The following is a 13678-nucleotide window of genomic DNA, read 5'->3' on the forward strand; positions in this document are numbered from 1 at the left end:
CAAAGAGCTCCAGTGCTGTCTGGGCCACTTCAAACACTTGAGAGGTTTAAAAGTATTAAATTATTTTCTAGACTTATGAAATAGCCAAAGATCCGTATATTTATTAAATCTGATGCCTCCTTTGAACTTGCAACCCAAGCCAAATGGCTCTCGAAGCCCTCTTGCCTCCATCTTTTACGATGTGACAGGCCAAATGTGATTTGAGATATAGTAATACATATAAACCAATTGCAACATGTAGGCTACACCCAAAATATATTGTTAAGTTGGTCTGGCTAATAGCAGCAACATCCAACCTTTGTCTTGGTCATGTCCAGGAGACCCACGGAGTATCGGTCGCAATTCAGGAAGGCGCGAACTGTATACAGGGCTTTGTGAAACTGTCTCTCAATGTCCGTCAGCTCCTCAAAGACCTTGCTTGCAGACCACAGCAGCACCTGGAAGAGGAGGGATAACACTTTCCATAAGAGATTTAGACAGGATAAGCACATTCATAAGAGCTAAACAAACGAAAGAGAGCAAAGGCGTCCTAAGTACAAAAGCTTTGTCATTGAAAAACTCATTTGCCCCTGCTGATACGCAAAACCCTGATCCATTTCTGATTCATAGGATCAGAATGGTGCAATTGCATCCTAGCAAATGAGATTCTCCCACTAAGGTGAAATTTCAGTGTGAGGAAATCTACTATTAAGGTCGGTTTACGTGACGTTCCTAGGTGCTTACAGTGTTAAATGTTATTGAATAGTAATAAATGTGCAGGTCAGGGATATCAAGCAATATTTTACATATCATTTCCAGAACAGGAAATGTTTGCAAATGTACCAGTAACCCTGGAAGGAGGAAGTGTGTTTTCATAGTGTCGATTGGGAGGAGACGGTGTAAAAAGTGACAGGAATGTAGGGCCCGATTCACAGGACTAACTTATAACAAAATCCTTAATTTACTACTCATGGTATTCACAGAATGCACTTACGACTGTCCTAGGTTTACGTCCGCACTTGGGACTGAATTTCCACACCCGGAGTGTAAGCTCCGCACCCGGAGCGGAATTTCCACCATCGGGCCGGAATCTCCACTTCCAGGCAGGAATACCCATAATCTGGTGTTAATTGACTATATCTGATGCATTGTGGGTATTCCGGCCTGGAAGTGGAGATTCCGGCCGATCGTGGAAATTCGGCTCCGGGTGTGGAGCTTACACTCTGGGTGCAGAGCTTACACTCCGGGTTTGGAAATTCCGGGCCGAGTGCGGACGTAAACTTAGGACAGTCGTAAATGCATTCTGTGAATACCATGAGTAGTAAGTTTAGGATTTTGTCGTAAGTTAGTTCTGTGAATCGGGCCCGTAGAGTCTGTGGTATCTTTTCGAGTGAAAATGTTCTTTAGCGTCCAAAGTCTTCTTGTCGAATTGTATATTATTTAGACTGTAATACTCCTTAAATATTTTAATATACATGGATCTGTACGGTGTGCATATAGAATCAAGAGAAATACTATTTTCTTTTTTTAACTTTATATAACAAAAGTAGTACGAACCATGAGATAGTACATTTCAATGTTTTTTAGCTAAAGTTTTCTGACACGGACACAGAGTCTTTTTCTACAAAAATGAAATCAGGTACTGAATCTCAATCCTTAACACTGGGTGGATCACATAGCAGGGGACGGAATTTGGATTCACTTATGATTTTCAAACCCAAGATCAACAGGTGATGTCTCATATGCTACAGCTATTAATTATTTTCCATAATTCATGAGCATCTCATTAGTCATGAAGTAACACATTTCAATGACTGGTATGTCATTGCATTGGAGCACAAAATTCCCTGTGAAAAATCAGAACAAACAATCACAATCAATCACTGTCCTTTGTTCAATCACCACTATTATTTTATAAAACAAAAAACAACCCCGGCACACCCTTAGCCGTCCACTGCTATGCAAGCACTACACCAGAGTAGTTGACTAATAGCCCTGAAGAGTTTTCATGCTTGTAATCAGCAAACATATTTCTACTCTAAATCAACCCAATACCCAGCATAATTCAATTATTGCTTCCGTTTTGTTTACTGTAGAATTTTTAATTGTGTACTACAGTACTCGATTAGTTATTTTATTAAACGTTTTGCAACCTGAAAAAACATGCCTTTCTCATTACATACTAAACTGCATTAACGTACGTAAAATAAAATATGCATTGTGTAAGGTGTGCTTTGATACAAACATGCCATCTCAGTGTTCTGGTGATATTTAAAAATTACCTAGATTTTGCCCTCATTTTATAACTTAAGAATGACTACTTTAAGTTCCACCATGAGAGTGGCATGGCAGGCTGCATACACATAGAACCCATTTGTGAAGAAATGTCGACCAAGCGCTTACGACTGATTCTGTCTTGAAACTTATCCACGTTCATAGACAACCTATATATCCTAATGACAGTATCTGCAGTAGTAACACCAATGGTATAACATTAACCTAATGTATACTTGGCAGTGTTAAAAATGACTCTAGCCCCAGCTTCCACACTACTTGAACAGACAACACGGTACGATTCCACAGAAACAAGCTTTCTGAGAAGTACTGGTGCCGCCTTATCAGCATACCCACATCTTCAAAGAAATGATCAATCACTCATTCAATCTGACATCCCATATACCCATTGTATTGTCTGTCAAGATCTGGACAAACTGACCTTGGATGGAGGGGAGGAAGGCCTTGAGTGCCAGAGACTCACCCACAGTTCCAGCAGGTTACTGTGAAGTACCTGCTCCTTTGGAGACGAAAGTGCTAAGATCTCCAGGTCCTCCACATGAGCTCCCCACCCTAGGGCGGAGGCATACATCACTAACGTGGCCACATTTGGAGTTGAACTGAAGGTCTTCCTAAGGTGCAAGTTTGCCTCGTTTCCCCACCAATGCAAATCTGAGTGCAGCACTGGAGGTGGAGGTACCGGTGGTGGCGCAGCCAGCCATGACACAGGTGGATTTGGCATCATGTATCAAAGTGCCAGAGAGAATGTCGGAGGTGCTGATGTCTGTCCGGGAGCAGCAATCCAAACATCATCAGAGTTCGAGACAAGAGCATAAACAAATGAAGTCTATACAGTGCCACGGTGCCCGAAGGAACATCCGCAGGCCCCATGGCTGATGTTAAGATGTTAAACACAGCATTTAAAAGCACAGCCGTGTCTGAGCCTGGCATCTGAACCTCCACACAAGAAGGAATCGGAACCAGGAATTCTGGGTACGAGGTCTTCAGCATTGTTTGGTCTGGGAACACCAGTAGAGGAGGACACAGCGAAGATAACTACGGTTCTGGGGTCGGGTCCTGAGAAGCCACTGGTGCAAGGCAGCTGAGAGAAGATTGAACCGCCCCCATGACAACCTACCTACTCCAGCTCCATGGATGAAGATCCTAAAGCAGTAGGGAGGCATTTAGGGGACTTACCTTTGTGCCTCCAATGCTATTTATGCCTGCATTAATTACCTGAGCAGTGAGATGAAGGCATACTGGGGCACGGCCTCAAGTGGCACTAGCTGCACCTGTCAGGGCTATGACCTGGTACTCCTTGATGGCCTTCAGGTGAATGCTTACGCATGATTCACAGGAGGGGGAATGGTGATCTGACCCAAGACACCAGAGACAGATCTAGTGGGCGTCAGTGATGGACAAGTGTCTCGAACAATCCCTTTATAGCATAAAGCCAGACCACTTTGAGGAGACATTTGAAAGGGGCAGTAAAATTGAACTGAGGTTGCTATGCAGGTTTGGGTGTTATCTGTCTTTGATGATGTCATCTGACACCACCTCTAGAGTTGGTATGAAGCCAGCATCCTGTGTTGGTGGCATGACAGCTGTGAAGTTTCCGGATTCATTCTGACTAGCTCTGTAAATTGTGAATTCCATCCCCAAGCAATCTCCCAGAGAGACCCACCTTTTTCGAAAGTGGGGTTGATCTTTGCTGACACCCTTCTTGGAAATGTACAGACATGCAACAATGACTGCAAGAACATACAATGCCATAGAGATCTTGTTGACACTGGTCATGCTCTAGATCATTTTTCTTTCAGTGATATCAGTGCAACAATTTTCACCTGAGTGACAATAAAGTATTGCTACAGCTAAACAAAAATTCACATTGACTGATGGATGACTGATTGTGTGCCATACCAATCAAGGAAGGCTCCAATTTGGAGGGCACCAACAACACCTCTCTAGCTCTACGTCTGTGAGACAGCTTCCTCCTCCTTGCAAATCAAAAGACTTTGTCCTTCATTAAGATGTCAGGCGGATGCTATTTCGGTGAGGGAACCGCCCGACCATAGGTCGGCGGTTTCACACACGGAATTAGGATGCGACTGCACATGGTGTGGACGCCAACTTCCATTTTTCAATGGGAGATTGTGCGGCAGGCCGAAACCGGCCGCAGCACTCTCCCATTGGAAAAAAGAGGTTTTTGCACATGGTGCAGGGATGTGAAGGGGGGCACCCAAAGCCAGGACAGGATGGTCACGGGGAAGGGGGACCTCCTAGGGGCCCCAAAGGCACTTTCCGACAGTAGTTCCATGACAGCCTTTCCGACATGGAACTGCTGTTGGAAACTGTCTTCTTAATCCCGATGGCGGAAACACAGAACGTTAGGGATTATGAGGCCTTTCTGACTGGCCAACAGGCTCCTTGAGTCCGTCGGAACCCAGTCGGATTAACTGGCCAGTTTAAACTCCAACCGCCGTCTTTGTAAAACGGCGGTCGGAGTTTAAACCTTAGATGTTGGTCGGAGGCTTTCCGGCCAACATCCAAATCAGGCCCAAATGTTGTTCGAAGGAAATAGAGCCCTTTTTACAGGAGCAGTCAAAGAACGAATATATATTTTACTCCATAAAACACTATTTTACCTGCATAATGGTGCAATCAACTGTCATCAAACATCTCACTAAACATACCACACATGCTTTACCTGGCCTCTGCGGGTTTCACAGTTGTGAAGGTAGCTCAGGTGAAACACTTTGAGTATTAAATTGGCAAAGTTCATGTACTTAAGGAAAAGCTGTTAAAAGGAAACATATAAGAGAAAATTAGTTTTCTTGAATGAGATGTAGTTGCTTTTACAGAAAATAAATTGTGTGAGCATTTAGAGAAAATACAAATGGTAGACTGGAGAATCATTTGCACAAGAAACAAAGGTTCAAGTCAATGTTGCAAAGGTTGGTCGCACACTGCTCGTCACACCAGCAAGTAGCCCCAAAGGACTGTGGTAAATGTAGTGGCGACGGCGGGTACGCCTATGCCACGATGTATAAAGAACAGTATGTGTTGCGTTAGCCATCCCTGGACACGTGTTTCGAGGTAGTTGCCTCTCGTCAGCAGGGAGCAGGTTAGTGTTAAGGGGTGCCGTGTGGACTGCCAAATGTAATTAAAACAGGTCAAGTACCTCTCATGGCGCGCAGGTGCAGATCCAAGGCTCGTCAGCCCGTTGGCTCAAGGGAGCCGTAATAAATTATGCAAAGGTTGGTCGCACACTGCTCGTCACACCAGCAAGTAGCCCCAAAGGACTGTGGTAAATGTAGTGGCGACGGCGGGTACGCCTATGCCACGATGTATAAAGAACAGTATGTGTTGCGTTAGCCATCCCTGGACACGTGTTTCGAGGTAGTTGCCTCTTGTCAGCAGGGAGCAGGTAATGTTTGTCTGATCTTGTTAGGGGAGTCATCATCATTTGCTACAGACATAACACATTGATAAAGATTCTTAGAAAGTGGGCCATCCATGACATAATAACAGAGTTCCACACACAAGACTCCAGCATGCCACCCTCAATGAAAGTTGGCACCATTCAATAAGTCCGAGACATGGGGTCAATTGCATCCTGTGAGATTTCCAATGCACATTTCTTAGCCACCCATCCTTTACTCTTAACATTGTCATTAGCTTGAAACATGACAAAAATATAATATTAAACCTAACATGTATTTATTTCGAATATTTTTTGTAGCATGGATTTATTGTCAATGAACAATGGAGCGATCTTTAATGCTGCAGAGGAGTTTCCAATCACAAGGTACTTTGTATAGACCACTTTGATGTGTCTGGTCCAATAGGGAATGAATTTTAGAAACAGGGCCTGATATTAGGGTGGAATGACAATATGCATTTGGGACGAATAATTGATCAGATAGATCTTAAGATGATTACATAGCATGTATTTGGATTTTATTTACATTACACTGCTTTAGAGTTTACAAGGATCTGATGTAATTTCTACAGAATCACACAATTAATTTGTCTAGTGCAGAGCCTGGATATAAAGTCCAGGCCTTTGGGTCCCAAGGTTAGAAAATCAGCTCTTACATCATATCTCTACCTATCCTTAGTGTTATAACCCAAACTTTAACATTAACTTTAAAATCAAAATAAACCCTGTTCTTCTAATTGATGCTGGCATTAACGTGCCCCTAATTGTAACATCCATCCTGGCATAAAGCCTACCTCTAACATTAGCCCTTAGTGAACAACAGCTTAATCTAAACATTAACCACAAACGTAGTATTACTCGCGTCCTTAGCGTTAATCTTAACTTTAGCGTCAACATAACTATATCTTTGATCCTAAGAATACCAATAATCCTAGCCTTAAAATTATTCCTAAATTTATCACTGATTATAATCTTAGCAATAATTCTAACCAACCCATTGATCCTAAAATTTACTTTAATCCTAATCTTAAAATGGTTCCTATGCTTACCACTTATCATAACCTCAACATTGATCTTAATCTTACCAGTGATCCTAACCCTACCATTGACTGTATACTTAAAACTCATCGTAATCTTAACATTATTCCAATCCTTAGCAACATTCCAAAACATGAACCATAACATTGTAAACATACCTTCAACATTGTCTATAACATTAATATGAACCAAAACCTTGACATTACTCATAGAAAGCTATTAACTTTAACTTTGCATTACAACTGTCCTTTAGTAAAAACATAATATGAACACTGACCTGTGAGCCACAATGAAATACTTATACACTTATTGTGTTATGGGAAGGTCATACCTCTTCATCTGTAGCTGTAAAACGTGGACCGTGCACTTTGTTGACAGCCATTATGACTGCTACCACATCTTTTCCATTCAGGACTGGGGCTGCTAGTATGCTTTTTGTCTTGTAGTCTGTGAGGTTATCTACAAACTTGGAGAAATGTGTTTCCTACAAAAGAGAAAATGAAAACGATAGACAGTTTTAGGACCCTGACATCCATATATTCTGTGACATTAAGACAGAAGAAAGATTTAATAAAATATATTCTAAATAAAGTGTCAACTGAATCATGGTGGGTTACCAAGCTGTATTAAAATTTGGCTCCACAATGACACACTTGGATTCAAGTGATGTTTTCATGTATTCTACAAATAATGTTTATTCAATCGGTGTTTTTCTCCATTGACAAAATGGCATTATAGTAAGTAACTGAGCCATACCAACATCAACAATATTATGAAAAAGAGCTATAACAAAGTATTCCTTTGTTGATTTGATGAATTATTTGGCAGTTTTGTATAATGTATTGACACATGCATTTTGCCTATTTCAAGGAAGATTGGAGGAAGTTAGAATCCAACCGGGTGAGGATGAGACCTTGCTTGGCCGATGTTCTTCTTTCGCAATCACTGTCTACAGAGACTTCAAGAGAAAGAGGATGTGAAACAAAGATCAGGTTTACAGCTATTTCCTGAAGAACAATTTGGAGCCACTGAGGTTTCAAGTGATTAGTGAAAAAATAAGTTAAACTGAGGTGTATAGTTACAAGCGCCACCAGATTGTCACTTTTTGGGATGTTCTGGTGGTGCTATGCCCTTCTCCATATTTACAAAACGCCGCTAAGCCAGTTTGAGTGGCTTCATGCCAACTTGTTAATACAACCTCTTTACATGCATCACTTTGCGCGAACTGTACACCTATTAATGACCCCCACTCTCAACATGGCATCCCTTACTACCTCACCCCGCACTCTGACCTCCCTAACAACCCACAGCCACCCGTAAACCTGATTACTGGGAAATGAGATTCAATGAGATCGATTATAGCCTAAAACATCTCAAGGAGGATCTTCAGAGACTTACGTCCACTATATCAGATCTGCGGGCCCCACACAGTCAAACAGCACCATACTACCCAGAGCTGATTCCCATACAGTCATCCCCACTCTCCATGGCCCACATACATCCAATCTTGGATTGGAAACCACACCATCCCCTAATGATGATTCTCGCCCTAAGAGATCAAATCATGATCTTTCGAACAATGAGATCCATGAACTTCTCCTCTCTTACCAATCCGAAAAGATTATTAAGAAGACAGATCGAAATCAAATCCAAACCATCCAAGCGAATCCATTCAGAGCAAAGAGCTTCAATCACAAAGTAATAAACAATGATAATCTCAAGAGCATCACTATATTACAGATGGCCTCCCATCAATCTAAGTGCATTGAAGTGCATTCTCCTAAATTGCAGATCGGCAAATAAACACGCAGCAGATATCTACAACCTCATACTCTCACAAAAATTGGATATAATTATCCTCACCGAAACATGGTTAAACTGCTCATCCCAACCCCCCATAGATCTACTAGTCCCACCTAGTCACAAGATCATTTGACTAGATAGACCCAAGAGAACGGGTGGTGGATTAGCATGCATCTACCACAATACTCTTTCAGTACGCTAATTGAAAACAATAGCTTTAACTACTTGAGAATTACTCAATATCTCTTGCAGTAACAAATCCATCTGCAATATTCATGCCTTCTATCACCCTCCGGGTGATAACTCTTTGTTCATCGAATAAATCATGGAAATCATCACAATGAACGATAATCTTCAAGGGCCCCAGATCTTCCTGGGAGACTTTAATCTACACTGGAATGACCTGAATGATCACCCAGTGAATAGCCTAAAGGCTTTCCTATTAAACCATGATTTGTCCCAAATTTGCGACAGGCCAACACACAACAAGGGAGAGACTCTGGACCTTATAATCTCAAAGATGAACACCACTTCCCTTGAGTCAATTTGCCCCTGTGACTGGACAGACCATTATCCCATTACCTTCCTCATCAACTTAAAGGCGACCCCAAAGAATGCCCAACCGAAGAAAATAAAACATTGGTAAAGGAATCTTCGTAATATAAACCACAATGTACTAGCTACCCTTTGCAATAATACGTTGATTCCAGCGGCCAACATGGACCATGTCAATGACCTCAGAGACTTCTACAATACCTCCATATTGGTAATCATGAACTCCATCTTGCCCCTTCAACAGAAAAATGTATCCAATAAAAATTCAAAGCCCTGGTTCAATGACAATTTGAACACCGAAAGACGCAATCTAAGAATTGCAGAAAGAGCATGGAGATTTTCCCATCCTTGGAACTTCTAAAACGCTTAGGAACAACGAGGAACACATACAACAGAAGAATAAGACAAGTGAAAGCTAACTTTTTTAGAGCACAGCTTGACCAAGCCAGAAATAGAGCCAAAAAACTATTCAAAACAGTCAAACAGCAATCGCACAACACATCAAACCCATTAGACTCTGGGTCCAGCACTCCACCAAATTGCGAAGAACTGGCCGCCTTCTTCAAGGACAAAACCACAATGATAGAGAATGAACAACTATTAGCAAAGGATCTACCTCGGACTACCCCATTCAGTTTCTCACATACTTCCCAGTATATGGAAGGGAAGGAAACATCCGGGCACTCCTCCAAAACCAATGCCTCCTGGAACACCTGCTCCCAAATCAGTGAACATGACATGTACAACATTCTTTCTTCCTTAAACCCGTCTAACCACTTCACTGACCCTATACGACCGCTCATTTTCAAAGAGAAAACCTGTCTTCTCTCCCTATGGACCAAAATAGTAAACGCCTCACTTCGTCAAGGCACTATCCCTGACTGCCTAAAAGTAGGACAAGTAACCCCCACTTTAAAAAAAAACATTGTAGACTGCTCGAACCCTAATAACTTTCGACCCATCTCCAACATCCCTACCCTGGCAAAACTTTTAGAAAAATGTGTCCAGAGCCAACTCTGCAATCACATAAACAACTATTAACTCCTCAATCAGAACCAATCAGGTTTCCGTCAAGACCACAGCACTAAATTTGCATTGCTCATATCGCGGATGATATACTAAAAATGCTGGATCGAAATGCATCATGCCTTCTGATACTGCTTGATTTATCGGCTGCCTTTGACACCGTCAAACATGATAATCTACTGAACATACTGGAACAAAGAATGGGCTTATCAGGGGTCATTTTACAATGGTTCTCGTCATTCCTCCAAAACAGATTCCTGTGAGTCAACATGAACCAATCTCTGTCTAAGCCCCACGTGATCACTCTTGGCGTTCCCCAAGGATCTGCACTATCACCCATTCTCTTCAACTTATTCCTGGAACCACTTGCAAACCATCTAAAATCTACCAACATCATATGTACGCTGATGACACTCAGATGTATCTCAAAATTGCCTCCCCAGAGGACAATATATCCTTTAACTCTATCTATCTTACAAAACAACACACACCTCTGGCTCACGGATAACCATCTCAAACTCAACGCTGCAAAAACCGAATTTCTCCTCATCTCTACGCTGAATAACATCCCCAAGATTGAGCCCTGGTTGAAACATCTAACAGCCCTCAAATGTTCACCCCACATCATAGACTCAGCTAGATCCTTGTGTATTATACTAGACAAACACCTGAATATGCAGAATCACATTAGCGCAGTCACCAAGGGAGCAAACTACCAACTGAGCATTCTGCGGAAACTTAAACTCTACCTTCCACACGAAGACCTAAAACAAGTGGTTCAAGCTCTTGTTTTTCCCAGATTGTTTTATGGTATTGCCACACTATGGGCCCGATGTAGGTAAATATGAAATACCGAGTCCTAAATACCGAATTTTACCGATTCGGTATTTAGGAATCGGTATTTCATATGTAGCTAATAATTCGGTAAAAAATACCGAATCGGTAATATTCGTTATTACAGAATCGGTAATACCGATTCGGTAATAAGGAATCACCTTCCCGTTCATTCTTATGGGCCTGGAGGCCCATAGGAATGAATGGGAAGCCATTCACTATTACCGATTCGGTAAATACTGAATCGGTAATAGGGGGAGCATATTCAAGGGTGGCACCCCTGAATCGTGCATGTGTGCACATGTGGCGCACATACATGCCCTAAGGGCATGTATGTCTGCCACATGGCACCTTGAGAAAAGCAAATTATTGCTTTCTTAAAGGTATTCGATATTTATCACCAACTTGTAGTTGGTGGTAAATAACGAATCCTGAATGCAAAAATGCACTCACTTGAGTGCCTCCTACATAGCTTTTAAGGATTCAGTATTTGACCGATTCCTTAAACTAAGGATTCGATATTTTACAGATTCCTTAAAATAAGGAATTGGTAAATTACTGAATCCTTAAAACCTGCCTCCTACATTAGAAAGGGCTAAATACCGGTTGGTAACGGGAAAATTACCGATTTTCGGCCGGTATTTAGTACCTACATATGGTCCTTAGTGGCTTACCTCGATACAAACTGGCCCCTCTAAGAGCCTCTCTCAATGCGCCAGTAAGACTTGTCCTCGGAACTAAAAGAAACACACACATATCACCGGCTCTAAAATCCTTAAACTGGCTACCGTACGAAGCAAGAATCCAACTGAAAATTGCTTGCATGACGCATAAAGCGTTACACTTCAAAACCCCCAGTTACTTGGCTCAAAAGCTATAAAAATCAGGTTGCAACAGATCCTCGGGAAGTGCGCACACCTTGCTTTTGAAACCCCAAAGAACCCACAAAATGAAAAAGGGTGCTAGAGCATTCTCGGTTATTGCACCTAAGATATGGAACTCTCTACCTCGGACCTACGCTTAATCTCCTCTACCACTCCCTTAAAAAAAGAAGCAAAATCTTTTCTGCTAACTAAGTTTTTACCCTAAGAAAACATATTGGTGACAATGAAAATGTATGCATATGAACCCTCTTGGGATGAACGACCAACACATTATTTGACCTTACCCTAGACCAAGCCTTTTTTTTCTTTTTTTTTTCTTTTTTTTATCATACTCACTTTCTTATATGTTTGACACTTGTGCATGCTTTTGTTTACCAGTCCAATTTTTACTGTACTTCTTGTCATGTAAAGCGCTCTGATACCCACTGGGGTCATGTTCGCGCTATACAAATCTTTATGAATAAATAAATTAAAATAAAATAAATAAAAGGAGCGTGCAATGGGTTTTGCTGTGGGCATTCCACTGCAACACCCATTGCTTTTTGATGCTGTCACAGATTTACAAGGATATGTAAATCTAAGGTAGAGGCAAAAACTAACGCCATGCAATTGCAGGTGTTAGAATGGCAGAGCAAGGATAAATACCTTTATTTCTCTTTGTTTTTGTTACACTATTATTAATTGTTTATGTGCAGAAAGGGACACATTTCTGCACATATACAATCATTCCCTGCAAAGCAGGCACCCTTGCACAATGGTGCTAAATTTGGGGCAGCTACATGCAGTTCGCCATTCCCTTGTATATATGCCCCTGAGTTTTTCGATCTTACCTGAAATGGACATCATTTAATTGTCCTTCTGGTTTGGTTCGAGGGCAAGCCACAATCTAGGGAAACGGATTTCCAAGCATCTGGGTGACTAAATGTCAAGTATCTAGGTATAGATTTCTACTTTGTGCACAGCTGGGAGACATTCAGGTGCCGATTCCGATCGGGTAAAAATGTTTCCCGTACGACTCAAATACATACGAATTGCTTCGGGTAAAGTCTACGAGACGTCCCCAGACAGATTTACGTATGAGTCGTAAAACTGAAGTCCGAGCGCACAAGTCCGAGCCGTACCGGCATCCCGAATACACAAGCGTATGGAAAACGTCCCGTATGGAGCGAACTTTGTACGACCCCTACCCCGGGTACACTTGGGCCCGGGGTACGAGTCGTACGGCCCCCCCACCCCACCCGCGCATGTATGCGCCGTACCCCAGAACCCGCGTATGTACACGCCGGACCCCCCACCCCATGACCCGCGTATGTACGCGCCGTACCCCAGCACCCGCGTATGTATGGGTCGTACCCCCCACCCCAGCACCCATGCATGTACGCGCCGTACCCCAGCACCCGTGTATGTACGGGCCGTACCCCCCCACTCCAGCACCCGCGCATGTACCCGCTGTACCCCCCACCCCAGCACCCGCGTATGTACGCGCCGGACCCCCCCACCCCAGCACCCGCGCATGTACGCGCCGTACCCCCCACCCCAGCACCCGCGTATGTACGTGCCGTACCCACGCCCTCAGAGCGTGGGTACGGCCCATACCACGCGTACCCCTACATCACCACTCCAATGGTGGTACGGACCGTACCCACGCCCTCAGGGCGTGTGTACGGCGCATACCCCTACATCACCACTCCAATGGTGGTACGGGCCGTACCCACGCTCTGAGGGCATGGGTACGGCCCGTACCACCATTGTAGTGGTGATGTAGGGGTACGCGTGGTACGGGCCTTACCCACGCTCTGAGGGCTTGGGTATGGCGCGTACACCTACATCACCACTACAATGG

General features: G+C 43.0%; 1 protein-coding gene across 2 annotated transcripts in view; it reads right to left on the reverse strand.

Annotated features, from left to right (window-relative positions):
* PDE6A (phosphodiesterase 6A) overlaps nt 1–13678 on the reverse strand; it is a 292442-nt gene that overhangs the window by 92870 nt on the left and 185894 nt on the right. For both annotated transcript variants that reach the window (XM_085618188.1, XM_085618189.1), the window contains exons 2-4: nt 7065–7217; nt 4961–5050; nt 297–437 (exon numbers count right to left, since the gene is read on the reverse strand). In XM_085618188.1, coding sequence (XP_085474314.1) covers nt 297–437; nt 4961–5050; nt 7065–7217 — 384 coding nt within the window. The remainder of the gene's footprint in view (nt 1–296; nt 438–4960; nt 5051–7064; nt 7218–13678) is intronic.

This window comes from Triturus cristatus, chromosome 7 (genome assembly GCF_964204655.1).
Source record: "Triturus cristatus chromosome 7, aTriCri1.1, whole genome shotgun sequence".
NCBI lineage: Eukaryota > Metazoa > Chordata > Amphibia > Caudata > Salamandridae > Triturus > Triturus cristatus.